Source organism: Vigna radiata, unplaced genomic scaffold (assembly GCF_000741045.1).
Source record: "Vigna radiata var. radiata cultivar VC1973A unplaced genomic scaffold, Vradiata_ver6 scaffold_160, whole genome shotgun sequence".
NCBI lineage: Eukaryota > Viridiplantae > Streptophyta > Magnoliopsida > Fabales > Fabaceae > Vigna > Vigna radiata.
Genome location: NW_014542361.1, coordinates 481,069 through 508,318, shown reverse-complemented (window position 1 = coordinate 508,318; position 27,250 = coordinate 481,069). Strand labels below are relative to the sequence as shown.

General features: G+C 35.3%; 2 protein-coding genes across 6 annotated transcripts; one reads left to right on the top strand and one right to left on the bottom strand.

The window, feature by feature from the left end:
• Positions 1-8,724: 8,724 nt before the first annotated feature.
• On the top strand, positions 8,725-9,630 carry LOC106779732. The gene has a single exon (XM_014667913.2). The coding sequence runs from the start codon at positions 8,931-8,933 to the stop codon at positions 9,516-9,518; it is 588 nt and encodes a 195-aa protein (XP_014523399.1). The 5' UTR covers positions 8,725-8,930; the 3' UTR covers positions 9,519-9,630.
• Positions 9,631-10,980: 1,350 nt separating this feature from the next.
• LOC106779740 lies at positions 10,981-26,699 on the bottom strand. Of its 5 annotated transcripts, none has more exons than XM_022776689.1 (9): positions 26,590-26,668; positions 22,152-22,252; positions 18,958-19,255; positions 18,679-18,711; positions 17,372-17,500; positions 16,552-16,636; positions 12,265-12,565; positions 12,107-12,161; positions 10,981-11,216 (listed from the first exon to the last, which is right to left on the bottom strand). In XM_022776689.1, exons 3-9 carry the CDS (start codon positions 19,081-19,083, stop codon positions 11,136-11,138), a joined length of 810 nt encoding a protein of 269 aa, XP_022632410.1. In that variant the 5' UTR covers positions 19,084-19,255; positions 22,152-22,252; positions 26,590-26,668; the 3' UTR covers positions 10,981-11,135. The 5 variants fall into 5 exon arrangements, with proteins under 5 accessions (XP_022632410.1, XP_022632412.1, XP_022632409.1 ...); XM_022776691.1 differs by having other exon boundaries at positions 18,958-19,214; XM_022776688.1 differs by lacking the exon at positions 22,152-22,252 and having other exon boundaries at positions 26,590-26,699.
• Between the last annotated feature and the right edge of the window lie 551 nt (positions 26,700-27,250).

Genomic DNA, 27,250 nt, shown 5'->3' with positions numbered 1-27,250 from the left:
AGAAGTATGACAACAATTGAATAAAGCCACTAAAGTGTGCAAAACAACATTCAACCTATCAAGAAAAGTTCACGGCAATTACAATATTGAAAGGATTCCTACTACAAATATCTATCATGCCATAATTCATATATCATTTTTCTCAAATTGTAACATAATGATAGGTATTCCCATATATTTCACCAAATCCATTCTTCATCAATGTATAAGAGAATCTCCATTTTTTTTTCAAACAATTAATCAGAATTAATGGGTTTTAATTCTAAAGTTTTTCTTTTTCCTTTTTCTTTTCCTTTTTTTTTCTTCAGAATACTTTAAGCATAATTGATTGCCTAATATAACATTGTTACGTTACAGCCACCATATTTACCTATTCATTTAAATTATATTTTTTCTTTAAAAGTTCACATCTCATGAAATTAATTTCATGTATACATGGAAATAATCAACATCTAATGGTAAATTATCAATTAATAAATAAATAAGATTAGCTTTCCATACTCCTAAAAATTTCATGAATATATTCACATTGTCATATAATATCATTAAGCTTTTCATACCTTTTTTGACTTTTGACAGTAACGAGATTGAAATATAAGTCCTTAAGATTGTAGTAAAATACTGACCAAAATCTCGAACCGCACTTTCCTGAGGCATGTAAATTCATTGTCCTTAAGGACTTATCCGCGGTGTGTTGCGCAAGTCCCCCAAGATACAACAGAAACTTCTCGAACATATTCGAGGATTACAGAACTAACAAGAAATTCTATAAAGAGTATAAATTAACCCAAAATATTTTTAGAAAATGAAAAGAAGAAAATAGCAAGAGAAAAGACCCATTTTTTTGTGTCTTGGAATGGAGAAAGAACTCTCTATTTATAGAGCTAGGGAAGAATAAAATCAATAAAAGACCATAAAAACAATAAATAATTTGACCGTTGCAGCACTTAAAAAAATTGACTATTGCTAATTAATAAAAGGTTTAATACCTATTTTGGTCCCTCTTTTCGGGGGGTTTGTTCAAAGTGGTCCTCCCTTTTTTAAAAAGTTCACTAAAGTCCTACTTTTTGCAAAAACTTTGCAAGTTAGTCCTTTTTGCTAACGGTGTTAATGCTCCTAATGGCAGAGCTGCCCAGCTGGCAAATATTTGATGATGTGTAACATTTTGATTGTGCTGGCACTGTTATGTGTTAAAAAAAATTATTAATTGTGACATGGAATTTAATAAAATTAGGGTTAAATTAAAAAAAATAAATTGGGGTAATTTGGGTTAATTAGGTAAACAGATTGTTGGTCAGATGCAAATTTTACCCAAATTTACGATTGCGATTGGGATTTTCTGGGCTTGCGATTAGGGTTCATCAATCTTCAATCCACCATATTACAGAAGTGGGATTTAATTTATCAATAGGGGGAGCAGCCACCACCACTTTATTCTTCATTTTTAGTGCATTATGACTAGTTCTAGAAGGAGAAACACATTTATTTGAAACCGAATAAGACACCATTTCCTCATAATGAGATTTCGAACAGAGAATCCCATAGACCAAAACTTGGTTTAGATATTGAGAAGCATCGCTGCATTCATCATTCATCTCATTAACAGGATTTGAACTAACATCATCACTTCCACGAGGATCTTGTGGAGTTGAAGAACCCATATCTGACCTATTTCCCATTTTGGTATGGATAAATTCGTCGTCTCCATGTCCAATTTTCTCAGAACATGTTAGGAAAAAGTCAGTAAAACGTATGCACCAGCAAAAGTAACTCGCTGAAATTTGCATTGAAAAAAACAGCATCAACACCTGCAATTTTATTACTTTCCACTAACAGCTTCTGTAACATATCAATACCAGGGAAGACAACCATATTCAGTGACCTCATTTCTTGCCTGAGTGATTCATCCAGATGTGTGAAGCCAAAAACTGTTGTCCATGCATGTGTTAGTTCAGCAATTGCGGGAATAACTAGTTTTTCGATCTTCATAAAGCAAAGGGCCTTCCAATCACGGAGAAACAAATAAGTATGGGTATCAATAATCGCAAGTAATATGGTGGATTGAAGGTTGATGAACCCTAATCACAAGCCCAGAAAATTCCAATCGCAATAGCAAATTTGGGTAAAATTTGCATCTGACCAACAATTTGTTTACCTAATTAACCAAAATTACCCTAATTTCAATTTTTAATTTAACCCTAATTTTATTACATTCCATGTCACAATTAATAATTTTTTTTAACACATAACAGTGCCAGCACAATCAAAATGTTACACATCATCAAATATTTGCCAGCTGGACAGCTCTGCCATTAGCAGAATTAACGCTGTTAGCAAAAAGGACTAACTTGCACAGTTTTTGCAAAAAGTAGGACTTTAGTGAACTTTTGAAAAAAGGGAGGACCACTTTGAACAAACCTCCCGAAAAGAGGAACCAAAATAGGTATTATAGAGGTTAGTGAAGATGATGAAATTGAAGAGATCTTGAATGAACCTTATTCCTAAAGGCGAATATGAAAATGACTCAACTCTTTACAAAAAGTAAATTGTTTAACAACAAGTGTTTTTTCATTGACTAGTTTAAGGATGACAAAGAAAATGTTGGAGTGAGAGATATGAAAGAGAAAAGGTTCAGAGGAATGAGAGAGGTGAGTAAAAGTTTGGGTTTTTTTTTTTAGTTTTGAGAATAAAAATTATTAAAATAGCCCTAACCTTAAAACTTAAAGTCTACGATATATTAAGATATTTTTGTCTACTAAAACTCAGTACACGTACCAACTGAAAAATAGATATACGTAAGTTAGCAAACCCATATATATATATATATATATAATAACTTTTGAGCTTAATGTCTGTATGAGTATACACAATCATTTAAAGAGGGGAATTTAAATTGTTAAAACTAAAAAATATGTGGTCCACCATTAATATATGCGCGAAATTCTCAATGGTAAAAGCCAGTTGGGCAGACAGAGAAATTGAATAAAAAAGTTTAAAAATAAAAAATCATAAATGTAATGACTTGTCTTATGTTAACATTGTAGACCCATTTCCATCATGCATGTTCAGTTGATAAAAGATTAAAATTATACTATCGTATTCTCAATGGAATTAAAATTTGAGAGAAGTAAAGTTTCATGTTTAGCATGTATGAAAAAAACCCAATTAACATAATATTTAATACTAAAGTGGCATATGTGTATTAAAAAGGCTTAATGCCCAATTTGGAATGTTATTGAGCCCAAATTCCACTGGGTTCAACTTTTCATCTTCATGTTTGTGGGCCTATATGAGTTTTGTCTGGGTCCCCTTCTTGTGGGCCCTCCATCGTCTTCTTTCATTATCGACTTAATTAATGCGAGTGGATTGTTGAAGATATATATTTGGAAAACAAAACCATGAAAAAGTTACAGTATTTAATAAGAGAAAATGAAGATATTGTCTGCCATAATTATAATAAAGTATCCAAAAACTCTGACATAAATTAATATTTTTAAATAGAGTATATTAAGTCAATAAAATAGTCCTCTATTATTACTTATGAATTTATGGTACAGCAATAATTTATCACCTTTCGTTGTACAAATAACTCTGTTAGAGAATCTGAGAGAAATTTTTCAGTTTGAAACACAAAACTCTAAAGTTTCCTTGTCTTATATACGAATATTTACTGTGTAATAATTCATTAACAATTTACATTTTCAATAACATTTTTCAAAGAAGTTTTACTTGCTAGATAAATAAATCATTTTATTTTTTTTAAATATTATATTTTGTATTTAATACTAATAAAAGTATAAAAGAAAACAAGAAATTGTTTTAGTTAGAATTAATATTTAAATCAAATTTAACTGCATGTTAATCTCTTCATTATATAATTAATGTATGGTTTACATCTTTCTATAACTTTATGACCAAATTTCACTTTACAATTTTTGCTTCATACGATTAAGTCCCCACATTACTTGTTTTACTTTAAAATTTGCATTATTATTTTTAACTCGAACATTTCTTTTAGAATTCAATCAAATTAAATGTTTTCAAATCCTTTTGTTTTCAGCAATTGAAAACTAAAGCATAATTTTTTTTACAACGGAGAACTCTTATTAAATTTTAAAGAATTATCAGTTCAATTTTAAAATTAACAAAATAATATATTTTAGAAAATAGGAAAGACGAAATTTGTGAGGACCTGAAACTAGAGTTAAGTGTTGATTGGTTTCTTTAAGCTAACGAGACCAGACTCTTAATATTAAAATACACTGATCATAAAAAAAATAGATTTTTATAAACCAATGGGTTCATTAGCTTGCCCTCCTCTTTCTCTCTAGAAAACTTGTTCTTCATTTCCTCTGCCTTCTCTCTACCATATCTTTTCACTTAGACGTTAGATTTTCGATTAGGTGGTGCCCGAGTAACCACGGCGTAGAGAACTTCGCAACTAACCGATTAGTTTCTCGTTCTTCAGTTGGTAAGTTGTTCTTCTCGTTCTCCATGTTTTAAGGGCTGTGAGCATGCAATGATTTTGTCGTGCATGTGGTTATTAGTTTCCTTTCTTCACTTTCTAACTCAAATGGGGTTGTAAAAGTTGTTTCCATCACCATTTCAGTGACTTGTAGGGTACTGTTAAGTCTCTTTCCAGTGTGAGGTACTATTAGGGCATCTCCAGTGAGTTGTGTTGTGAAACCTTGAGGTAAGGGGAGCTAGGCCTTTTCTTGAATTGATTATCTAAATTGTGTGTGGGTGTGTGCTGAATTTTGGGTGATCTGCTATTTGAGTTAAGTTTTTGCTTTTAAGAAGATTTTACTACACGAGTTAAACTGCCAAAATCTGTTATGCTGAAATTAATGATTGTGTAGTTGTTTGTATGAAGTGGATATCTGAATTTGGGTATGTTTGATGTACGAATTTTGTTGAATGAGTGATCAAGTGGAAGGTAAGGGAAGTATGCACTGTTTTGAGTAAACTGGTGATGGTTTAGGTTTGTTTAGAGGAAGTGAGGTAGTGAAATTTAGAGTTAGGGGTTATGGGCATAATTGGGCTATTGGGACAACTTAGGCAAGTCAATTGTGACTTATTAGGAACGTCAATCTGGTCTAAAACATGTTGCAAGGGGTAGAATTGAAATTGGGTCCCTAGGTTATTGATTTTGGTGTTCTAGAGATCAAATTGGGTCTTAATCACTTTAGATTCATTGTAGGAATGCTTAAAATCAACTAGGCAAGTTTAATTAGGTCTAAATCGTGAATTAGAGGCCTTAGAAGTTGGGAAAGATAATTGGAATTGGTAAGGGGTGTGTGAGTTGCATAATTCTGCAAAATTTGCGTTTTGCAGATTATGCTGACTCCCTGAGCGAAAGCTTTCGCACAACGAGTCCCTGTAGAGAGTGCTCTCTCTTTGAGTCATTCGTTGAGAGAGCTGGTGCGCTATGCGAATGACTGGAGGGTGCTGCTCTTTGTCTTGTGATTCGCATAGCGAATCCTGTCGCCTTGCGACTGGTAGTAGCTTTGGATGAATGTTGAGTTAATTCGAAGAGTGAGAGGGGGTGCATAACGAGTCTTTGGGATGGGTGGTCTTTGTCTAAGCTCTCACATAGCGACCTGGGTGCACTATGCGAGAGACTTGAGGTCTGGCACCTTTGCAAGCTAATTCGCTATGCGAATTAGGATGCGCTGTGCGAGAAACTCCTATCTCGCCTTGCGGATGGGGTGCGCTGAGCGAATCCTTTAAGTTTAGTTTAACTTTTAGCTCTAGTCTTGGTTTGAATTAGGTACGTATGATGATTTCAATGAAAAGCATGATTGTTATGATGTGGTTAAATGTGAAGGTATGAGTTTTGGTTGGTGTGGAAAGTGAAACGTAAGGTTATTGGATGTAATTCCATGGTTCTTGGGGGTCGTCCTGACGCTCCAATAGTCTTTCTTCTCACTCAGAGAGGATCGATCTACGTGGTGAGGAGTAGTAGGAGGTCTCAGTCTTGGAGTCTTCCAGTATGCTCTAAGGCACGGTACAGAGTAACCTCGTGAGTGTGGTAGGGTGAAACCAATTGGCAATGGCTTTGCAAAGCAGTAGAAACTACCACGAGTGCATGACCCGCCATAGCTCGATAATCATTCTAAGTCCAGACGAGTCAGTTTAAAGTGTAACAAGTCTTGTGGTGCGATTCAATATACTTGAATGTAATTTGCATGTTGTGTGTGATAGCATAACATGATTTTGTATACCTAGCTCACCCTTGCTTCTGTGTTTGTGTCTTGTTTGTGTTGCACTTTTCTTTTGCAATGATCATCCACTTGGATGTAAGCAGAGGGCGATGAGGTACCCCTGGAGCAAGCACTGGAGGGTGATGATGCTGCAACATAGTTTTCTTAGGATTTCTTAGTTTAACTTATGTCTTTTTGAAATACTCTAATCTATTTAAAGTTGGTTAAAACCACTTAAGCGTCCCTATTTTCGTAGGGTATTTCCATTTTGGTCCCCTTCATTTAAAACTTTCCAATTTGGTCCTTAGAATTGCTAATTTGAAGCAATTCAGCCCCTGCCGTTAAAAATTGTTAACGACCGTTTAAGTATTGATGACGTGGCATTATAAATAAATTTTATATTAAATTTTTTTTATGAATATTTGTGTAATCAGAAATTTAGAAGGGCAAAGTGGGAATATGAAGAAAGGGAAAGAATCTATTCCATGGGCAACAGCAGTAGATGAGATCCAAAGAAATGTTTATCAGTCGAACATCCCATCATCAAGTACTAGTGAAACTACTCATTTGCGAATGTATGTTGTTTCCAAGGATGATAGTTTCCTGCACTCTGCTTATGCAACACAAGTTTTTCAGAGAATTGTCAATTTCAATTGCGTTTTACTGCAATTATTCAAATGTAAGTTCTGTGAAATAATATTAATTGCTTCTCTATTCAACACTCACATCCACTAAGCGCCAATGCTGCAGCGAGAATTAGGGTTTTGCAATTAGGGGTAAAGGGATTTGGAAGCTCCATTTTGCCTTTGCCTGCGGCGTGAGTGTAGGAGAGACATTTCGCTCTCTGGGTTTTCTGTGGGTTTTGATTGCAGGTGTAACAATGGTGGATGGAGAAGAACGTTGTTGCGATTAGAGACGACATCCATGGAGGGTTGGTTCGCTTGGTTTTTCTGAGTGTAGGTGGTGATGAACGAAGGAGAACGACGGTACTGCATGCGGCGATCTCGATTGAGATTTTTCTGCAGGTGTGTGCGAGAGTTGTCATCGCGTTTCTGGGTGCTGTTGGGTTTTCTCTGGCAGGTGCAAGGGTGGAGAATGGCGTCGTTGTTCGGTGATGGTCTGATACGATTCTAGGTTGATGGTGATTGGCCTTAGATAAGAGGAAGATGGTGGCGGTTTAGCTGTGTTGATTGTTGTGGACTGCGGCGGCTTAGTGGTGGTCCGGTGAAGCGGATAGCACATGGTTGAGGCGGAAAGGTTGTTAACGGCGTGCGAGGAAGAAAATGATGGATGGTGGTCGGCGGTTGGGGTTTGGGTAATGGTAGAGGAATTAGGGTTTCAGAGAAAGAAGAAAGTCTTTCTTATTCCCAATTTGCCCTTCTATTACACGAATATTCATTAAAAAATTTTAATATAAAATTCATTTATAATGCCACATATGCACAGATTTAACACCGTTACTCAATTTTAACGGCAGGACTTAATTTGTTTAAAATTAGCACTTTTAAGGACTAAATTGGAAAGTTTTAAATGAAGGGGACCAAAATGGGAATATCCTACGAAAATAGAGACGCTTAAGTAGTTTTAACCTTTAAAGTTTTAAACTATAATCTCTTTTGGATAACTGTAAACTTAAGACTTTATTTGCAAGTCTATTTCTAACTGTTATCTTTAAATGTTGACTATATTATATAAGTTCTATATAATATGGAATGTTACAAAATTTAATAAAGTGTTGTTACGTTAATTCGTAAAACTAAAAAAAAAATAAAAAGTTTTTATATTTTTTATTGTCTAAATATAGGTTGATATTATCACTGAACATACACAATTTTTAGTTTTAAATCAATATATATTTTTTTAATAAACATTATAAACTTTTTAAAGTATGGCATAGTTTTCTAATTTCAAAGATAAAACTCAGTTATTTCTCTTAAAATTTACTTGAAGAATGTAAAATGAGAAAGAGAGAATTTTGATTTACGAAAGCAAAGTGTGAGAAATGTGATGTTCTCATAATTTGAAAATGTGAGAAAATTTATGAAAGATTTAAGAAGAAATGTTGAGCATGGAAAGAATTCCGTAAGAAGGAAAAATCATTAATTAAAAAACGAAGGTTTATTAGTTATGGTAAAAAAAGAGGTTAGTGTAGCTAGGGCAACACGGATATTTAGCCTTTACCATCTCTTTTCTGAGTTGCTGCCATGCCTATACCTATATACAGCTATATACCTACCCTCTTCTCTCACTGCTTAAAAGCTTTCATCTTCAAAAACACTGTCATCATCACTCTTCATTCCTAACTCCAACCCTTTTACTATTTCAATTCCACTATAAAAACGTATCGAGATCTCCAACACTAACATGCCTTAACTAACTACACTATTCCCACCATCTCTCTTGTAATAATAAACTGCTTCACAATACCACCTAAATAATGCTATAAAAATTCAATTACTGCAAAAACCATGTTATTAGCATTTAGTATATTATGTTAGTAATATAAAGGAAGGTTTTAAATAGAGTTTAAAAGAGCAGTGGAGTAAAAAAGTTACTTAGAAGAAAGAACAGTGTTAGTTACCGTGACAGTGAGAATGACAATGACTATGTTTTAACCCTTTGGTTTTGGGTTGGAAAGCATAATAACCTCTCCCAACAAACGATGTACCAACGTTCTTGTCGGGACAAACACCGAACGACCCACCTTTTGTTCCTCCGCTTGCATCCATGGCAGACTACGAAACCAGCCACAACCACCACCACAGCAACCACCACCAACAACCGGTGTCTAAAGAAACAGCGTTTCAGGCTCTTAACACCATTATCCAGCTTCACTTCGAGAAGACCCTTGAGAAGAAACGGGCCATAGACCTTCAGAAGAAGGAGCTTCACAAGCTCTTTCAGATTTTCTTCATCTTCCTCGCTCTCCTCTTCCTCGCCCAGTCCCAGTCCTCGCGCCTCCAATGCCGCCACTGCTGGATCCCCATCACCCTTCTCTCCATCGCCCACCTCATCTTCTACGTCTCCGTCGCCCAGACCCTCCGCTGCATCAACGGCTTCAAGTACCAGCGCCGCTGCCACAAGCTCACTCTCGGCCTCGCCACCGAGAAGCTCCGGGAGATCAAGATCAGGCTCGGCGCCGCCAGCGGTGGTGACTACGATGGTGTTGCCGATGAGGAGTTCGAGATTCACTACCAGGAACCCCCCGAGAGCTACTTCGGAAAGTTTAAGAGGAATTGGGCACTTCATTTTGGTTTCTTAATCTTGATCTACGCTTTTATGATCTCTTCCTCTGTCGTTCTTTTGTGTTTTTAATCAAGGGTAGTAGTGAGATTGACAGAGATGTGCCAAATTAATTATGGTTATGGGTATAGATTTTGTATGATTTGAAGTGTTAGTTCTGAAATCAAATCCATTCTCATTTCAATCTCTCTTCATTACTTATGCATGTGTAATTCTTTTCTTGTTCTACTTTTATTTAGACCAACAGTCATTTTCTAATTACTGTACCTGTATCTTTATAGTAGCCTATGAGTATATTCTATTCTTATTCATGTATCTAGTGTTTGAAAAAAATGAAAAGAATGAATCTTTGAAAGTGTCAACCAAGATGGTGTTTGTGAAAAAGAGGGTGGGGGATATTGAATCAGCACAATGTAAACTCGTGTTTGAATTGAATTCAAACATGATCTACTTATGGATAGATTACATCATGAAAGGATCTATGGATGACAGGTCCAGGTCCAAGTATCTGCATAAATGCAAACTGGTTGCTTGTTGGGACCTCAAGTTTGAATATCCATCTCACAGTACAACAACAACAACAACTAAAGGAATGAACTTTACTCAAAAAATTAAGGCACAAATTGAGAATGGCTTTTTCTCCCAACAAGTGAAGAATTAGCCACGCAATGATGGAGTTGTAGGAGATAGCAAAAAGGGACCCCCCCCTTGTCCTGATCCACTTTCTCAACAGCATCTCGCCTTCTCTCTTTTGTTGCCTTCAAACACCATAGAAAATATCTTTTTTGTGCTTGTCGTTTGGCTAACTAGTGCAAGATAACCAGCAATGGACGATGCCATCTTTCTGTTTCCACTTTATGCCGATTCTCCTATTTAAATTTTGATTTCTTCTATGTTAAAAGAAACCACTTTATTTTAATGTTGTCCATCAATTCCTTTTCCGACACTTTAGATAATGTTTAGTCACTCTGTTGCGACTTCATTCATGAATCCTGTTCTGTATTTATTTCATTGAAAATAAATCTTAACATTCAATCTAGGTAATTTATTTATATTATCAGTCAATTAAAATTTTCTATAAATAAAGTTATTGCGAAAGTCTTGAACTGGTCCATACATAACAGTTCCCTATTAAAATACTTCTCGTTTCTTTTCATTTATCATTTTAAGGTTATTTTGCTCAAGCTTAGAAATACAGTAAAATAGCTCTGCAATTTCTTATTTTACCCTTTCCACTCTACTTCTAAAACAACAAATATATAAACTATTCAAAACTAGAAAATATATAAGGGTATAATAAAAAAATTATTAAATCTCTAAAAAGACAGGTGAAAAAGATCATCTCTTCCAAGATTGAGACAAGAATAAAACAAATACACATGAAACTGCAAGCCTGATGAAAGGGAAAAAAAAATGATTCCATTGCATTTAATACTGTTAACAAACCCATATGAGATTACTGATTTGGTTTGTAGTTACTCTTAAAAGAATAGTCATGTCTAATGATTATCACATCGCAATATATAACGTGGCATTTCAAAAACCACCCCATAGGAGCGAAAAATTAATTTCCGTGACTGAACCATCGTTCACTTCTTTCTGTAAGAGTGTGCACTATGTAACATTCAAAATTGGAAACAAAAGAATAAAATTTAATCGTACAGCATTGATCAATTGTGATGGATTTCTTTACTGACTTGAAGGTGTAAAAGCATTGCACAATGTTTTGTATGCATTGACACATAGTTTGAATTTTTCTTCAGCCATGGCCTGCCATCACATAAAGGCAAAGTGCAAGCATGAGACCAGATAGCACAAATGATAACCAAAAAGATACAAAATGAAAGGTTGCTTGTATGGAGCACCTTAAGAACACTTGACAAATAAGTTTTTACAATTCCGAGTAAAACCTATATTTTATTTGTCATTCATCCTAAATATATGGAAATAAATTTTCATTTGTCCCTTTGCAAACATTGAAAACCAATGAGTAAACATGAACTACTACGTTTTCATGTCTAATGCAGCTTTGCAACGAGTGCATGAGAAGGTTGACCAAAAATCATTATTCCCAACCTTTTTCTGCAACTGGGCACAATCTCTGATTAGAGAATCCTAAACCACATCACCGGAAAATGTTACCTGTAGTTGCACCACCCCCCTACCACAATCTAAACAAATGCAAAAGACCTATTTTCTCAGCAACCCATCACAGGCATTTGTTAATTCCCATTTTTCCTTGTATTTTTGAAGGGCTGGTAAACAATTTCCATTTCTTGGGAGACCTTTTATAGATATTAAGTTAAAAAAAATCTGTTTAACAAATTATAAGTAGTGAACTAAGTATTAACCTTTGATGCAAGAGTCATTTTAATAGACGGCAAATATTAGTAGAACTACTGGTGCACCCTTCGTGGGAAGCTACACTATAAAAGCCACCAGAGATACAGATGGCTGAGATGGCATACATGATACCAATTTCACAGTACTTGGCAACTACTTTTGTGCTCAAAGTATATTCATCAAGATGACTCAATATAAAAATGGTAGTTCGGGATGGATCATGTATGTAGCTAATGCAGAATTTTGCGCCCTAAATAGTCAATTCCATTAGTCTAACATGTATTTCAAACTTGGTCAAAAGAATATTTCAAACTCACCTGGGAAGTGCCTTGATGCTTATCAGGATGCCATTTTAAAGCTGATAACCGAAAGCTACAAGGGAAATAAACAGATATCAGCAGTTTATATTGTGTGTACATTATCTTTTATGCTTGGTATAAGATCTTGCACTGAGCAGAAGCCCTGAAGCACTTACGCATTTTTAACATCTTCAATCTTTAATGGACCTGTTGGAGGCAGACCAAGAATAGTTCTATCAGAACTTGACCCCACAGAACATGAGTCATCATCATCCTGCTCAACATCGCTTTCATTTTTCCACTTGTTTGTCCTATTTGAATGTTCCCTCCATTCAAACCCCGATGTTGAATGTTCAAAAGAACAACCGCTCCAATTGCTATAAGACCACGTATAACACTTGTTACCGTATGTTGCTTGGAATATTTGCTCAGGTTGGCTATCAAAGTCCTCACAGAAACTTTCCCTTCTGATTTTTCCTGAACATATATAGTTGAGATCAGTGGAAAGGAAAGTAAACAAAATGTTGATTTAAAGACAGTCGCACAAAGAAGTCCCAGATGGCAAAGCAAAACATCTTCAATGTCTGATCAGATTGTTTACTAGTCCGTGCAATGGTCAAATAATAAATTGTAATGACTAAGAGTGCCAACTTTTAACTACAACAACTGCACTTTAAACGAACAAGTATTGCTGGAAAAGTGTACTTTCTTACAAAAAAATCCATTAAACGGATACTTAGGTGAAATACATATATTTTCTGAGATTTGAAATATTACAAATATAACTGAAAATAGGGGTATATTTTAGGAGTACAATCGTTGACAAGAAAAATAGGGGCCAGCTTTTGGTATTAAAATTTATAATAAGAGGTTTCAGTCATTTATCGTTTTGCCACACGTGTATAGAATATTTCAAAATCTCAGACTTCTCACTAGAACAAGAAACCCTAACAAGCACAGTGATAGGTTCAGTGAGAAAGTCTATACTAGAAGAAATAAATAAAGGAAGTAGTTATAACTCCTATAGCTATAATAGGTTGTAACAGACTAGTATATATAGTCTGTGTTTAGGTTTAGGAGTTTTTGAAGTTTGGGAGGAAAAGGGGTTTTGGGAGAGCTAAGGTCCTCTCGAAAGACCTTTATACCTAGGAGGCATTGTTGTAATCCTTTCACATCGTCAAAACTGTTCTGTTCTAAATAAAGTCTTTCAAGAAAGGTTTTCTGTAATTGTGGTGGTCCTATCAATTGGTATTCAGAGCTCCTTTCTTGGCCCTGTGGTGGCAGCGGAGGGGCTTATGGTTAACACCAGAATAGATTCAAGATTAGAGACTTAGTAATGCTTGTTTCAAGAATTTGAGCGTGACAGAGAAAGATTGGACAAGAGCAAAATGAATGTTTGCAGTGGACGGAAAATTTAATCAGTGGGTTGTCAGGTGTGGTGGAAAACAACATGCACTGCAGCATCTGGGTAAAATCAGAATATGTTTTCAGCCTGTACGTCAAGAGACAATGAGCAAGATTGGAAGATGCAGGGAGGTTCGAGGTGATGTAAACTAGACATTCCAATCTTTGCAAGGGAAGATGCATTTGGCTGGACTAATAGACTGAACAGATATTTCTGTTTGCAAGAAGTCTCTGAAATTGAAAGAATCCATGCAGTGATCTTGTAACCTATCTCCCACTCGGGAATCTTCCAATATAGCAATGGTGCAACGTTTCCAACCCAGCATGCTCCAGAATCCTTCTGAGTTTTACTGGCGTTACATCAGATAGGGAATGCTGCTTCTACCTTTCAATCGTTAATGAATGCTGACGAATGCTGCTTCTGAGTTCCTTATCATGTCTTTTGGGCTGACGAATGCTGCTTCTACCTTTCAATCGTTAATGAATCAGGTTCTAAAACCCTTTCTCAGGTAATTCGTCCTAGTGCTTTTTGATGACATTAATCTACAGCCCTTCATTGGATATGCATCTCCCTGATTTATTCCAAGTTTAAAAGCAGCTGTCTGAGCATCACTTGTAAGTCAACAGAAAAAAATGTAGTTTTGGCCAAACTAGCATTCAATATTTGGGCCATGTGATTTTGGGTGTAGGTGTATCTGCTGACCCTAAGAAAATAGAAGCAAATTGGACGTGGCCGATTCCAAAACACTAGTTTACGTGGATTTTTGGGCCTTACATGTTATTATAGGATGTTTGTGCAAGATTATGGAAAAATTGCAAAGTCTTTGACACAGTTATTCAAGAAAGATGGGTTTCACTATAATATGGATGCTCAGAGGGCTTCTGTATCACGATTACCCACTTTGGCCATTCCAGATTTTTCAAAACCTTTTGTAGTTGAAACTGATGCTTCAAGCAAGGGGTTAGGTGCAGTCTTTCTTCAAGAAGGTAGACCGTTAGCTTTCTGGAGCCAGGCTTTCTCAGACCGTGCTCAAAACAAATTGGTTTATGAAAAGGAGTTAATGGCTGCTATTCAAGCACTTCATAAATGGAGGCATTATTTGTTGGGGGCTCATTTTGTGATTATAACAGATCAGAAAAGCTTAAAATTTCTGACAGAGCGGAAGCTTTTAAAAGAAGAACAATTCAGATGGGCATCAAAATCAATTGGATCTGATTTTGAAATCAGATAGACCTGGAAGAGATACAGTATGGCTGATACTTATCCAGAATTGGTCATTTCAGCAGTATCTCTGTTAAAACCCCAAGATTGGGAAGATTGGGAAGATGAGATGCAGATATATATGAAATTGAGTGGCATTATGACAAATTTACTAGTGGATCCTACTGCTCACCCTCATTATTAGATCAGAAAAGGAAGACTGTATTATCATGGTAAAATAGTGTTACCTGCTAATTGTTAAGGAGCTACATGAACACCCATGGGAGGACACAGTGGTTATTTTCATACTCTTAAAAGAGTTGCAGGTGTTTTATATTGGGAGGGTATGTGGAAGGACAAAAAATTTTGTCATGCAATGTGACGTTTGCCAAAGGAATTAAACTAAGACACTGTCTCCTACGAGATTACTGCAGCCATTCTGACACAAGTATGGACAAATATCTCCATGGATTTTATTGGAGGAATACCAAAAGCATAGGGAAAATACACCATTTTTGTTGTGGTGGACAAATTCACAAAATATGCTCATTTCTTTGCTTAATCTCATCCTTATTCAGCATTGGAGGTGGCTCAACTTTTTGTGAAGGAAGTTGTTCGTTTACATGGTTTTCCCTCATCCATTGTGTTAGACTGATACAAGGTTTTCCTTAGCCGATTTTGGAGGGAGAATTTTAAACAAGAAGGAACTAAATTGAAGTACAAGACGGCTTATCACTCACAATTGGATGGTCAAACAGAGGCTGTAAATCGTTGTTTGCAAACATATTTGAGGTGTATGCAGGCACTCAGCCAAAACAATGGCCCACTTGGCTGCCTTGGGCTGAATTTTGGTTTAACACCAATTACAGCACCTGTTCACAAATGACACCATTCAAAGCTTCATATGGATGCGATCCACCTCTCATTTTGAAAGGTATAACAATCCCATCCAAGGTGGAGTGTTAATCAGGTAGAGGAAGAAAGGGATGGCATTTTGAAAAAGTTGAAAGACAATTTGTGCAAAGCAAGGGAGAAAAAAAAGTTGCAAGCCGAGAAACACAGGAGGGATGTGGTTTATAATGAAGGAGATTGGGTTTTCTTAAAGATTCAACCATATAGATTCAAATCTTTAGCAAGAAAACCAAATGAAAAATTGAGCACAGCTACTGTGGTCCTCATCAGGTAGTGGAACAAATTGGTAAGGTTGCTTATAAACTACTCTTGCCAGAACACAGCTGTATTCACCCTGTCTTTTATGTATCTTTACTCAAACCAGCAGTGAGTAATGTGCCATGCTCTCAACCTTTACCTCCTATGTTGTCCGAGGAATATATGTTAGAAGTTACGCCTGAAAACTTGCTTGATAGATGAAGGAATGCAGCAGGCGAACTAGGAATCTGCAAATGTCATCAACACAAAATTTCCAGACTTTCACCTTGAGGACAAGGTGAAACTTCAAGGGTGGGGTATTGATAGGTTCAGTGGGGAAGTCTATCCTAGAAGAAATAAATACAGGAGGTAGTTATAACCTCTTGTAGCTATAACAGGTTGTAACAGACTGGTATGTATAGTCTGTTTTTAGGTTATTGTTAGCAGTTTTGGAGGAAAAGAGGTTTTGGGAGAGCTAAGGTCATCTCGAAACACCTTTGTACCTAGGAGGCATTGTTGTAATCCTGTCACATTGACAAAACTTTTCTGTTCTAAATAAAGTCTTTCAAGAACATATATTGAAGGTTTTCTGTAATTCTGGTGGTCCTGTCACAGACATGCAGTTGAGGGTGGGTTGGGGAAGAAAAGCTGAGAAAATTAAAAAGAAATGACAAAATACATTATAAACTTCAGCTGAAAAAGAACTCACGTTTAGTTTTCTTTTGTGATTTTCCACCAGACCGCTGACCAGACTTTGGTTGACCTTTATTGGAATGCCTACCTAGGCCTTCATACTTGTCGTAGAAGAATGTACACCATAAAACATTGTCATCATAAGTTGACAGTGAGCAATTGTAATAAAAACAAATAGAACACAGTGAAAAGTATTAACTCAAGCAAAAACAACTTGGAAATGCATGAAAAAGATTGAGTGGCCTTTTTTGGTAAATGTAGTTTTATTCCTTAACCTCACAATGATGTTAGCTGAAGAGGGAGAGAGTAATTCTGCAGCAACTCCTCATGGCATATTAGAGAAAGGGGTCTTATTCTATTTCTCAAATGGATTGAAATTATTGACAGACAATACTCAACATGTAGGTTTCAATTAGTTGAGCAATGAGCCTTGTTAAGTGTCCAAAAAATCATAGAACGTCAACATAAAAATAACCACCACCAAATAACCAAAACTCAATTTCAAAGGTAAACAGATCATAAAAAGCTGACATTTGACACTTTTCTGGATAGGGAACTTTATAATTTCTAAACAAGAGAACACCTGTTGTCTACAGGGCATTATTTTTCAGAAAGTCCTATCTAAAGAGTGCAAAAGTTTTAATCCAAAAAGCCAGCTTGTTCACGAACTTGCAGTTCATCTCTCTTTCTAATCCAGAATTTATCCATACAAATCCTCACCCAGAAAATTTTACGGAAACACAGGGACAATAAACAAATAAAAAGAAATTAGTAATATAATAACAACGCAAAAGAACAAAGTTTCTCAACATAATCAAAGATATTGGAAAGCATACCTCAAATGAAAATTTAGAGGATCCACAATTGTAAAGAAGACTATTCAAAGCTTTCTTTGCATCAGCACGCTTTTGACGGGTAATGAATTTGATTTGACTCTGAAATTCACTTTTACATGATGAGCAACTCTATTAAAAATTATATTGATGTCAAAGAAGCAGGGTTTTCACTATTATAGCAGTATAAAGAAACACAAGGAGAAAAAACTATGACAGTGCTAAACTACAAACTTAACAGATTCCTATCTACATTTGTTATGAATTGCATGTCACTAGAAAATTCCACTGTATCTCATATTTAAAAAATCCCTTGAGCTTCAGAAATGAGAAATCAATAAATTCTGAGTAGGAGTGAAACACACTCTAATACACACGCCCAGCAATAAAAGCAAGCTTGCACTTAATTTAGTAATCGGCTATTGTTTATTTATAACTTATATCACCAAAAAAGTATCATTGACCATAACATCAGAACAATTGAATTTGAAAGTCGTGGGGTTTATAAAACAGAATGCCATATCTTAACTAAGCACACTAAGTGTAGTCAAAGAAAACAGTAAAAACTGAAGAATGTGGTACAACTTGTAATATTAGCGTATATCTTTCGTCCTCTCAACCCTTCTCTGATTTTCTTTCTAGTTAGGACTTGACTCAATTATCTCCAAAGGTTAAATGATAATAGCAGTTTCACCGCATGCCTAACTTAAGGTGTAGAAAACCTTCACCTTACATAAAAAGCTTAACAGGTTCCAGTCAACTTAGGGATTGACGTGTGTGAATATGTACAAGTGGCATTCAAGTAAGAGTGCCTAAATTGCTCTATTCATCATAAATTGCTGCCCTCCGTTTGTTTACTTCAGAGTTCAGATATTTTCATATTAGGAAATTCTGTAAAACCTAAGATCTAAAACTCTCACAAGCTATCTGTCATTGTCCTAAATAAATGACGATTAGAAAATGATTCTAGTACTGTTCACAAGTGAATTGTGTAAATAATTCATCATTGGCAGCTGGAAACCAGTACCAATAGAATCTTTGCATTGCAGTTAAACTTTTTCAGCAGCTCAGAATGCAGGAGACTCCATCGTCATCATATTAACATAAAGTTTTTTTCTTATATAAAACTAGTTAAAAGGTAACTAACTACCCATTGTATCAAAGGAGAAAATTAAAATACCAAAATACACTCCTTTGAATAATACTTCATGATTTTAAAATCCATAAAAGGCACGGTTGAATAAACTTCCTACAATTACCGAAAAAATGCAGAAATATATGGGCTAAAGTTATATGCTCCAAATGTATACCTTTGATGGTTGTTGTTGACCCTTTCCTATATGCTGCAGGGGAAAATATAAAGCGTTGTATTAATTTCCAAACTTTCTCATAGCTAGTAAAGTGCAAATAAGTCATCCAAGATGAAACGAGAACATAAACAACCCAAACAGAAAAAGATAATACATAACCAACCCAAACTCAATATAATATCAAGAAAAAGAACGACAGAGCTCAACACGAAGAAAAAATCGCCTTTTGAAATCAGAAAAAAAAAAAAAAAAAAAAAAAAAAAAAAAAAAAAAACTCACAGAGCTGAATTTGTTCTTCCAATTTTGACAGGTACAAGGAGTGGAATGAAACTCGGAGAAATGCGTGAGAGAAGGAATAACGCGAGTCTTCAGAGACGACAAGTTTCGCCATCGTGCTAATTGCATATCGGGAATTAGAGTGCCACCAAAGTTGAAGAATTCTGCTGTAACGACGTGTTTGAAGAGAACAGTTCTTGGGTGTTTGATGTTAGACCACAACCGCGCCGAGGTTGTCTCGCTAGACTCCTCTTCCTCCCCTGTATCGCAGGAATCAAGGAATGCCCACTCAACACATGCTCTGAAAAAAGTATACGGGCCCTACTATTAGCACCCCTTACTTATTATTTAAACTTCCCATTCAAGTGAAAAGAAAAAACTAAATTCTCTTTATTTTTGTTTTAGCAGATCATACAGAAACCTATTTTTTTCATTACAAACTATTTTCTACTATAAAAAGTTTACTCCACTAACTGAAAGACAAATATTTAAATTAATTCGGTAAATATAAATTTAGCTATGGATGTTATACTTATAAGTCAATGTTTATGCCTTAACTTAACAGCCTAGTTTTGAGGTTAAATAGGTTTTTAATTTTTTAAAATTGGAAATTTGTATATCTTTTAAATTTTAATATATTGTGACTTCTAAATTTATATAATAATAATCATCTTATTCAAAGACATTAAATTGTTTTTACGAATTAAATGACATTTCAAATTAGTATTTAAGTTGCAATGTATCAAATAATATAAATCAATCAACCTTCAATCTAAAATATTGTTCCTTCAAACTAAAATATTGTTAGATGCATAAAAAAATTTAATGAAATTAGATTATGAAAGCTATATCTATTACTTTTGCGGTGAACTCCCTTTTGGTAAGATTTTTTTTTTTACTTAAAAAGTGTAAGGTAAGATTTATTCTCATCGTTTGAAATTTATAATGTTTTTGTTATTTTATCTAGGGTTAAATATGTTTTTAGTCCCTATACTTTCGGGCGATTTTGATTTTAGTTCCTCTTTCAAATTAAGGTACAATTTAGTCCTTCAACTTAAAAGAAAACTCTGGTTTTAATCATTTTTACCAAATTTTTTTAATTTTATTTGTCGTTTCAAACTTAACATTGAAGCAAAAATGTGTCAAACAGTGTAAACAATCCAAATGCTATAATGAAATATGCTTGAAACGACAAATAAAGTTAAAAAAAATTGGTAAAAATGACTAAAACCAGAGTTTTTTGAAACGACAAATAAAGTTAAAAAAATTTTGGTAAAAATGACTAAAACCAGAGTTTTCTTTAGGTTGAAGGACTAAATTGTACCTTAATTTGAAAGAGGAACTAAAACCAAAATCGCCCCAAAATATAGGGACTAAAAACATATTTAACCCTTTTATCTATTATCTATTTTAAGTATACTTGGACGACACATCCTTTGAATTTAATGATCTAAAAAACAAAGTATCTTTCTTCAAGCTTCGTTCTTTTCTTGAAAGAGAGGATCTATAATATTTATTATGCTTTGGATATAAAGATTTCATGAATCACTCTGAAGATACTCAAACATTGATTTATGATTGAGAGATTGTTTTCAGGGTGTTGAGAATGGTAACATGAATAGCCCACAACTAAGTGAAGGAACAAGAGTTTGTGATTGGAGAGTGTGTTACACGCGTTGTTATTGGGGTTGACAAAGCCAATTTGGCAGAGGAAATGAAGGAAGAAGAATTATGACTTTCTTTGAATTTCTTTTGGAGTAATGAGAGGGTGACATTTACAATCATTTGATACAATATTGGTCATATAAAAGAACTTTGATTTGATGAAATTATGGCATCAAAATGGGATTGCTGTAATTATTTCTTGGCCCCTCTTCATCTCCATTTATTAAGTGTAAGCATTTCACTTTCACACTTTGGATTTTCTTCATCTTCTTTCTTCAATAAATTAAAGATTATGGAATCATGGATCATTCTTCTCTTGTGAGTTAAATTTATCATTATTCTATTTGTCAATTCTCTGTTTGATTCTTCTTAAAAGTTAAATTTAAATGGTTGTGTTTTATATATATAATTTGTATTTCTGTTTTGTTCTGTTAAGAGTTTCAAAGAGGAATGTACAAGTTATGCTTTTGAAATTTGAATATAGTTGAAACATGTTAAAAATCCCATATTTAAGATATCTCAAAGTAGTCATGAGATTCAATGTAAGGGAAGAAGTGGGAAGAAACACAAATGTTAGCATTGTGACATGGATTGTATGATCCTAGTAGAAGTATGAAATATGTGTGAAATAATGATTGATGTTATCACTTTCCATATGGTTTCATTGTTTAGATATGTAACGATAGTTAATAAAGGAGAAAGGCCCATTATATCCATCCGTGTTCAACCCCTTGTGTCTTGTGCTCGTGGCTATTGCTGCTTTCGTGTTATTACATAAGAATTTTACATATAGATTTTTTTTGTATGTAATTACATACGAATTTTATATACGGATTTTTCCGTATATAATTATATGTGGAAAAATTTGTATATAAATTATATAAGGATTTTTATCTATATGTAACAAGTGTTATATACAGGTTTTGAGTCTTATATATGGATTTTGGTGGTATATAATTCAATTTTTTCTTGTAGTGTATTTTTCTTGTTCTCTAGAGGTCCACGAAGTTAGTTTGAGCCTCATAGTCGCATATCCACCCATCCAAAGTGGGGTTGCGGGATGTGTGTGCAACTCTCTTCATGCGCTTTGGTTTGGAGGAAGATGCCATGTGAGTGGATGGAATAGAGAACTTGGAGAGATTAGAGGAGAGGTGAATATTTGAAAGTGTGTTGGAGATTTGAAGAACCAAAGAGAGGGAGAAACAATTTAACAAATTAGGGTTTTACTCTATTTGATTAAATGTAGAGGGAAACCCATTTGAAAATAGAAAAGCCCATACAGAAACAGGTTTAATCGATTAACCTTTTAACATAACATATTAAGACAATTACATAACATAGATTCAAACAAACAGATAACATAGTCTAATATATTAGACTACTAACATAATCGATTAAAACTCGCAGATATGAGCATTTTGCAAATTTTCACACAATCTTCTCATGTCAAGCAACCAACATAAATCACACACATCCAAATGATTATGCAGAGCATGAATGGTTTATGTTTTAACAATATTACACCTAGTTACCACAATTGATGATCTCAAGGAGCTATGACAACTTGAAATGAGATTTATGTTTTGGCTTTGTGCTTTCCTTGAGCCAATGTCTTTCTAAACACTTTAGTTACCTACAAAAAATAGTTAAATGGTTTGGTTGCAAGTACCCAAATGAATTTGGGGCCTTTGGTTTTAGTAGCTTGTGGTGATTCCTTAGGAATCCACTTGTATTTACATTTAGGAACACCAACATTCTTATAATAGCATGCTTTTGACAAGTATCCAATGTTATTGCAGTAGAAACAGGATATAGATGATGGTTTGCTAAGATCAGTACAATTCTTAGCATTTGTCTTACTATTCTTGCTTATATATTTTATTCCTTGTTTGTTAAGCACACTTCTTTAAGATACTAATAAAGCTTTAAGATTTGAGCTACCTAGAATAAATTTGGACAGTGTGTTCATTAAGTACTTAATTATCTCTAATTGAACAGGACAATTCATGCACTCTTGAACTTTCATTTTATTTTTACTTTCAGTTTGCCTAGATGATTTTCTCACACTTTCTAATTCAGATTTCGAGCTTCATTCTCTTTAACTAGATTTTCAATTCTCTTATCTAAGTCTCTTTTCTCACTTTTCAACCTATTTACTTGATATTGCATTTTCATTGTCTCATCATGTAATTTTTTAAATTTATCAAGTAATTGGTAATACGTGTCCTCGATTGACTCATCTCCAGAGCTGCTAGCACTACTTTCAGAGCAGATTGAGCCAGCCATCAACCACAAATTTGTCTCCTCTTCAAGGCCTTCACCTGAGTCACTTGATGGAGAACTTGAAGCACTGTCCTCCCAACCTATGCAAGTCTTTTTCTGCACGTGTTTCTAGTTGTCCTGGCTGCTTATATCATCCAACTTTTGCTTCATTTTCAGAACTGGACAGTCAAGTTTAATGTGCCTAACTTTTCCACATTCATAACAGGTTGGGCCAACAACAACTTTGCCTTAATTTTCACCTATTTGATCTTATCTTTCCTACAAAGTCAGAATTGAGTTTATTTTTGGATTTCATGAATTTGGAAAATCTTTTTACCATAAGATTCATTGCTTCAAGATCTGATCTTTCTATTTTAGAATCAACCTCTTCAACATGTCTTTTTGAGGCATTTTTTCTTGTAGTCTTGAGAGCAATAATGTGTTTATGTTCTCCTTCTCCTTCCTCTTTCATTCTCTCCATTCCAATTCATGTTCTCTTAACTTTCCAAAAAGAGTAGTCATGTTCATTGTGGCCAAGTCTCTTGATTCAAATATTGCAGTGACCTTTGGCTGACAACTTCTATTCAAACTCTTCAAGATCTTTATGTTTATCTCCTCTTTGTCAAAAGTCTTTCCAAGTGCAAAAAGATGATTTACAATATGAGTGAACCTCTTTTTCAAATCATAGATTGTTTCACAACTCTTCATTATGAACATTTCATATTCTTAAATGAGAGAATTATTCCTTACTATCTTGACTTCATCGGTGCCTTCAATGGGTAACCTCCAAATCGTCCCACATTTCTTTAGTGGTCGCACACATAGAAATTTTATAAATTCATCAATAGTAAGTGTAGAATAAATGATATTCTTGGCCTTAACATTATAGTGAGCTTTTCTGTATTCATCTGGATTCCACTCAAAAAAGTCTTTAACATTTGTCTTACCATTCTCAACCTTTGTTGGTTCAAATGAACCGTTGATAATGACATTCCATACACCTTTGTCAACTGATTCCAAGAAGATTTTCATCCTGATCTTCCAAAAGGGATCATTTTCCACTACAAATAGTGGTGGTCTATTTGTAGATGCACCTTCTCCAAAGGTGTCGCAACCGGTGTTGCGACAGGATGACGATCCAAAAAGAAAACGATTTTGAAAAAGATTTTGGAGTCACCACCATAGTTTATTCTTGAAAACTACGGAAAAACCATAAGATGATAAGGCATGGTCTGCAAAAACCGGATTTTAAGTCCGGGAGTAGGTTACATGTAGGGAAGGTGTTAACACCCTACAACGCCTTTAATTAAATACGCGAATTTGATGTGGTTTTAAAAAATGTTTAATTATCCCCGAAAGATAAAACTCTAAAGAAACAATATATATATATTTTTTATTTTTTTGTACCCAACAAGGGTAACTTGTTCCTACGTATTCTCAGTCAAACTGAAGAAAAATCAGGGTTACGTAGTTCTAGCTGAAAAATTGTTTGTTGTTTTAAAATACTTATAATTTGGTATTTTTATATAAAAAAAGGGAAAAGTTTTAGCACAAGGCCTACGCGAACAGTCGCACGTGTGCTTTAATATTTTAAAACATATTTTTATTATTTTTTTAAAAGAAGGGGAAAAGGCTTTTAGCACAAGGTCTACGCGAACAATTGCACGTGTGCTTTAACCTTTTAAAAACATATTTGTATTATTTTTGCAAAAAGAAGGGAAAAATGATTTTAGCACAAACCCTATGCGAACGGTCGCACGTGTGCTTTAACTTTTTAAAACATATTTGTATTATTTTCGTAAAAAGAAGGGAAAAAGACTTTTAGCACAAGGCCTACGCGAACAGTCGCACATGTACTTAAACTTTTAAAACATTTTTCATAATATTTTTTAAAAGAAGAAAAGGTCTTAGCACGATGCGAGCGATAACACACGTGCTCAAACCTTTAAAACATTTTTTTTATAAAAGAAGAAAATGTCTCAGCACGAGAATGATGCGAGCGATCACACACGCGCTTAAACCTTTAAAACATTTTTTTGTATTTTTTTAGAAGAGAAGGTCTTAGCACGAGAACAATGCGCGAGCGATCACATACGTGTTTAAACCTTTAAAACATTTTTTTATTGTTTTTGTGGTTTTTAATATTTATATATAAGTAGATAAAATAAATAGATAAATAACTAAATGAAACTAAAAAATAGACATAAAATAAGCTAAAAAGTTAAATGATAAAATAGAAAAAAACAAAATAATAAGTAGTAAAAAGGGCATGGTGGTGTTTAAATAAGAAGAGGGGTATAAATCAAACTATTTTTTCTTTTATAAAGAGATTGGACTTAAGCCCAGAGGAGAAGGGGGTGAGACTTAGCAGAAATGAAGTGCAAGGAAGAAAAAGCTTTTCAGTCAGAAGGGTTTAGACCCAAAGGGAATGTTGTGTGAAATATGAAAACATGGGTGCAGAAACGTTATTAATTTTTTTTTGGGCAGGCCCAGACAGAAAAGAAAAAGGGGGTGCACGTAAGAGCAAAGAGGGTGTGGAAAACGTTTTTTTTTCTTTGGACATGGCCAGCCCAGGCACTCAAGCCCGCAACTTTCTCCTGACCTAGCAAGGCATGCGGGATTCAAGCCTCCCCTCCTCATTCTGCCATTCAAACCGCCGAGACCTAGGGTCTCTCTTCCCAGTGAGGCAGCTAAAGGAGGGACCTCCGCCCGTTCCACACACGCGCCACCACCCTTGCCAAACCGGTCGCCGCCAGCTGCAACCCCAAGACGCCGCCGGTGCGACGATCGCCGCCACAGACCCTACCGGTCGCCGCGCCAAGCTTTCCCCTCTCCTTCTCTTCTCTTCGCTCGACCCAAACCCGCCGCCAACACACGCGGCTGATACCGGCAACCGCCCTGGCTGCGCCACCGCGAACCCACGCCGGAAGGAACAGCGTCCTTCACGGCGGTTCAAAACACTTGTCCCCTCATCTACGCGTGGATCGAACCCTGGCTCTAAGAGCCCGACGTCGCTGCCGCCGATCACCCAAGGACGTGGCCGTTAGCAGGTCGTCGCCCTTCGTGGCCGGTGAGATTATTGGGGTCCTTGCAACTCCAAGACTCACACAACGAAACAAACGTTAAGGTATTAATTTGATTTTGGTTTGCCGCAAGTGAGGGGTGAATGGAACTTATTATGGTGTTCTCTCTGTGAGATTTTCGATTCGATTTCATTGGTGATTTGGGGGCGAACAGGGGATTGATGGCTGCGAGAAATTGGTTCGGTTTGGTGATGGTTTAAGTTAGAGTTGATGATGGTGACCCAGTGGATGCTAGGAAGTGAAAGAGCTTGAGTCTTAGTGAAGATTACTGGAATTGGAGTTGGATTGGTGAAGTTTATTTAGTTTTGTGTTTTGTGTTGTTTCTTTTCTGGTGCAGATTGAAGAAGCTATGACGTTGAGGTGTTAAGGAAGGGAATTGATCCTTCGGTTGATGTGGTGGTGGATGAAGTCAGCAGATATACCTGCTTGATTGTTTTTTCATGTTTTCGGAAGGCTACTATAGTGGCTGGAGACGATAGTGAGTGAGAAGGAAAAGCGGGGAAGATTCATACACATGCAGAGGCATGGCATGGCAAGCACAAAACGTAATAGCAAGCATAGTCCATAATACAGCAAACTTACTCCATTGTCTATGATATCATGAAAGAGCGAAGGGGTTACTTACCTCTTGAAGCTCTGCTATTGCTTGGCCTCTCCCGTTGCAGCAGTGAAGTTGATGAAGCAAAATTTTCTTCTCCTTCTCCTGATCTTCGCCTCCTCCTCGTAAACTCTCCCTTTTTTTTCTTCTTAGCTTCCAATCCCTTTTTGTTTTATCTGTCTGCCTCTGCGCTTTTCGTATTGACACACCTTGTGTTCTGCCAATCCAAACCGTATATGCAAAACCAAAAATCGCGTCCTCAGCAGAAAACCGTTTTCTGCTCCCTCCCACGTGACAAAACGTTTTTTTTTTTTTTTTTTTAACGACAAAAGTGGCATTCCACATTTTTTCTTTCTTTTTTTTCTTTTTACTTTTTTTTACTTCATTTTAAAGACTAAATAAAATAAACTAACATAAAAAGAATAAAAATAAAAATAACGAATAAAAATAAAAATAAACCTATATTATGTAATCATGTAGACGAAATTGAGTGTTGACAAAAGTCAATTTAATCAAGGTTTAAACCCTTTAATCGTTCCTATTTTTTGGATGTTTTTCTAATTTCATTCCTTTCTTATTAAAACTCTCAATTTGGTCTTCATAAAAGTTAATTTCAATCAATTTAACTCTTTCCGTTAAATTTAGTTAACGTTCTGTCGTGAAATTTTCGTACATTAGAGAGGATGAG